The sequence below is a fragment of the Amphimedon queenslandica genome, unplaced genomic scaffold, assembly GCF_000090795.2.
Source record: "Amphimedon queenslandica unplaced genomic scaffold, v1.1 AMPQUscaffold_5563_Cont22470, whole genome shotgun sequence".
Lineage (NCBI taxonomy): Eukaryota > Metazoa > Porifera > Demospongiae > Haplosclerida > Niphatidae > Amphimedon > Amphimedon queenslandica.
Genome location: NW_003554137.1, coordinates 1 through 1,699, shown reverse-complemented (window position 1 = coordinate 1,699; position 1,699 = coordinate 1). Strand labels below are relative to the sequence as shown.

Genomic DNA, 1,699 nt, shown 5'->3' with positions numbered 1-1,699 from the left:
CAAAGGAAGGGCAACCACGTCATTGAGTAAATGGATGTCCTCAAATTTCATTGAATGAAAGAGAAATTTCTTGACTGATGTTGCCACTACCGTGGAAATGGAAGAAATTCCTAGAGAGCTTGTCCTCAAATGGGACCAGACTGGGATCAGATTGGTCCCTTCTTCTACTTGGACAATGGAAAGGAAAGGTGAACGTCGTGTGGAAATGGTCGGAGTTAATGACAAACGACAAATTACTGCCATATTTTGTGGCAATGCTATGGGAGATTTCCTTCCAATTCAATTGATTTATAAGGGAAAAACACCTCGTTGTCATCCTCGGTTCAAATTCCCCACTGACTTTAATGTGACACACTCGCGTAACCATTGGTCCAATGAGGATACTATGATTGAATACATCGGCAATATTATTCTGCCTTATGTAGCTTGTGTAAGGGAGCGACTCAATACTGATAGTGCTGCCCTTGTAATCATGGATAATTTTAAAGGCCAAGCTACACCTAAAGTCATTCAATACTTGCAAGACAATAATATCCTTATCTCATGGCTTCCTCCCAATACCACAGACCGGCTGCAACCTATGGATCTGTCAGTGAATAAGCCAGCGAAGGTATATCTGAAAAACAAGTTTGATGAGTGGTATTCTGAAATGGTGACCCAGCAATTAGAAGGCAAGGATATTGAAGACCTAGAAGATTTGGAACTCACACCTGTTGATCTAGGGATGCCAGTCCTAAAAGAAATATCAGCGAAATGGTTTGTTGAGATGTTTCAATACATGAGTGAAAACCCACAGTTCATTGTTAATGGTTTCGTTCATTCTGGAATTAGTTCAGCGATAGATGGAGTCATTGATATGGGATCAACAGAAAGTAAAGGAATTAGTGATACTGATGATACAACCGATGAAGGTAGTGAAGAAACTAGTGATATTGATGATGATACCGTAACTAGTAGCAAGAGGGATTTAGAGGACACCTCAGATGATGATGATGAATAATGGAAACATGCATGATTAAACTCACTACTATGATGACTACTATACTGACCTATTGTCAACTTATGTTTTTATTAAATATATAAAAAGAGTTTCATACTTGACTAATAATAATAATAATTATTATTATTACAATTATACACATACACTTAGAATAAGCTCAAATCTGTAGACAATTTGATCAATTTCTTGATTTCTTGAGCCTCACCGTCAAATATAAGTAAGCAAGGGATCTCTAATCCCCCTTGAGGAAGGTCTGAGGAGTGTCTTCGCCTGCCAGTTGGTCGACAGGTGATGATTCCTCCCCTTCTAATAAATAGTGAACAAAGCCGAGATATTTTTTTAGGTAGATGTCCTACAACTACGCCATCCTTAATGACTGATACAGCATACATATCAGCAGCATTAGTCGGGTCTCTTTCACAGTGAAGGTTTTCACCGACAACAACGTCCCATATGTCGAGGTAGACATGATATCCTCGCACACACGACTCTACCTCAAAAGACTCCATCTTTTATTATGCTACTCTTTTTAATGCCCACCGGACTGTAATATTGCACTGCTATGGTTTAATTTTAACCATGCTTAATTTTCACCACTAGCCATCCCGGCGAAAATTAAACACGCGAAAATTTCTCTGGCAAAAATAAATCTACATGAAAATTTCCCGATCTACGGTAGATAGTCAGTGTACAGCTATC

The 1,699-nt window shown here is 38.8% G+C and overlaps 1 protein-coding gene across 1 annotated transcript; it reads left to right on the top strand.

The window, feature by feature from the left end:
• Positions 1–97: 97 nt before the first annotated feature.
• On the top strand, positions 98–1,000 carry LOC105316064 (uncharacterized). Its single transcript, XM_011410864.1, has one exon. The coding sequence runs from the start codon at positions 98–100 to the stop codon at positions 998–1,000; it is 903 nt and encodes a 300-aa protein (XP_011409166.1).
• Positions 1,001–1,699: the final 699 nt, after the last annotated feature.

Bases quoted from the DNA above. Each gene is read 5' to 3' on its own strand.
- LOC105316064 (XM_011410864.1), top strand. From the start codon at position 98: ATGGAAGAAATTCCTAGAGAGCTTGTCCTCAAATGGGACCAGACTGGG.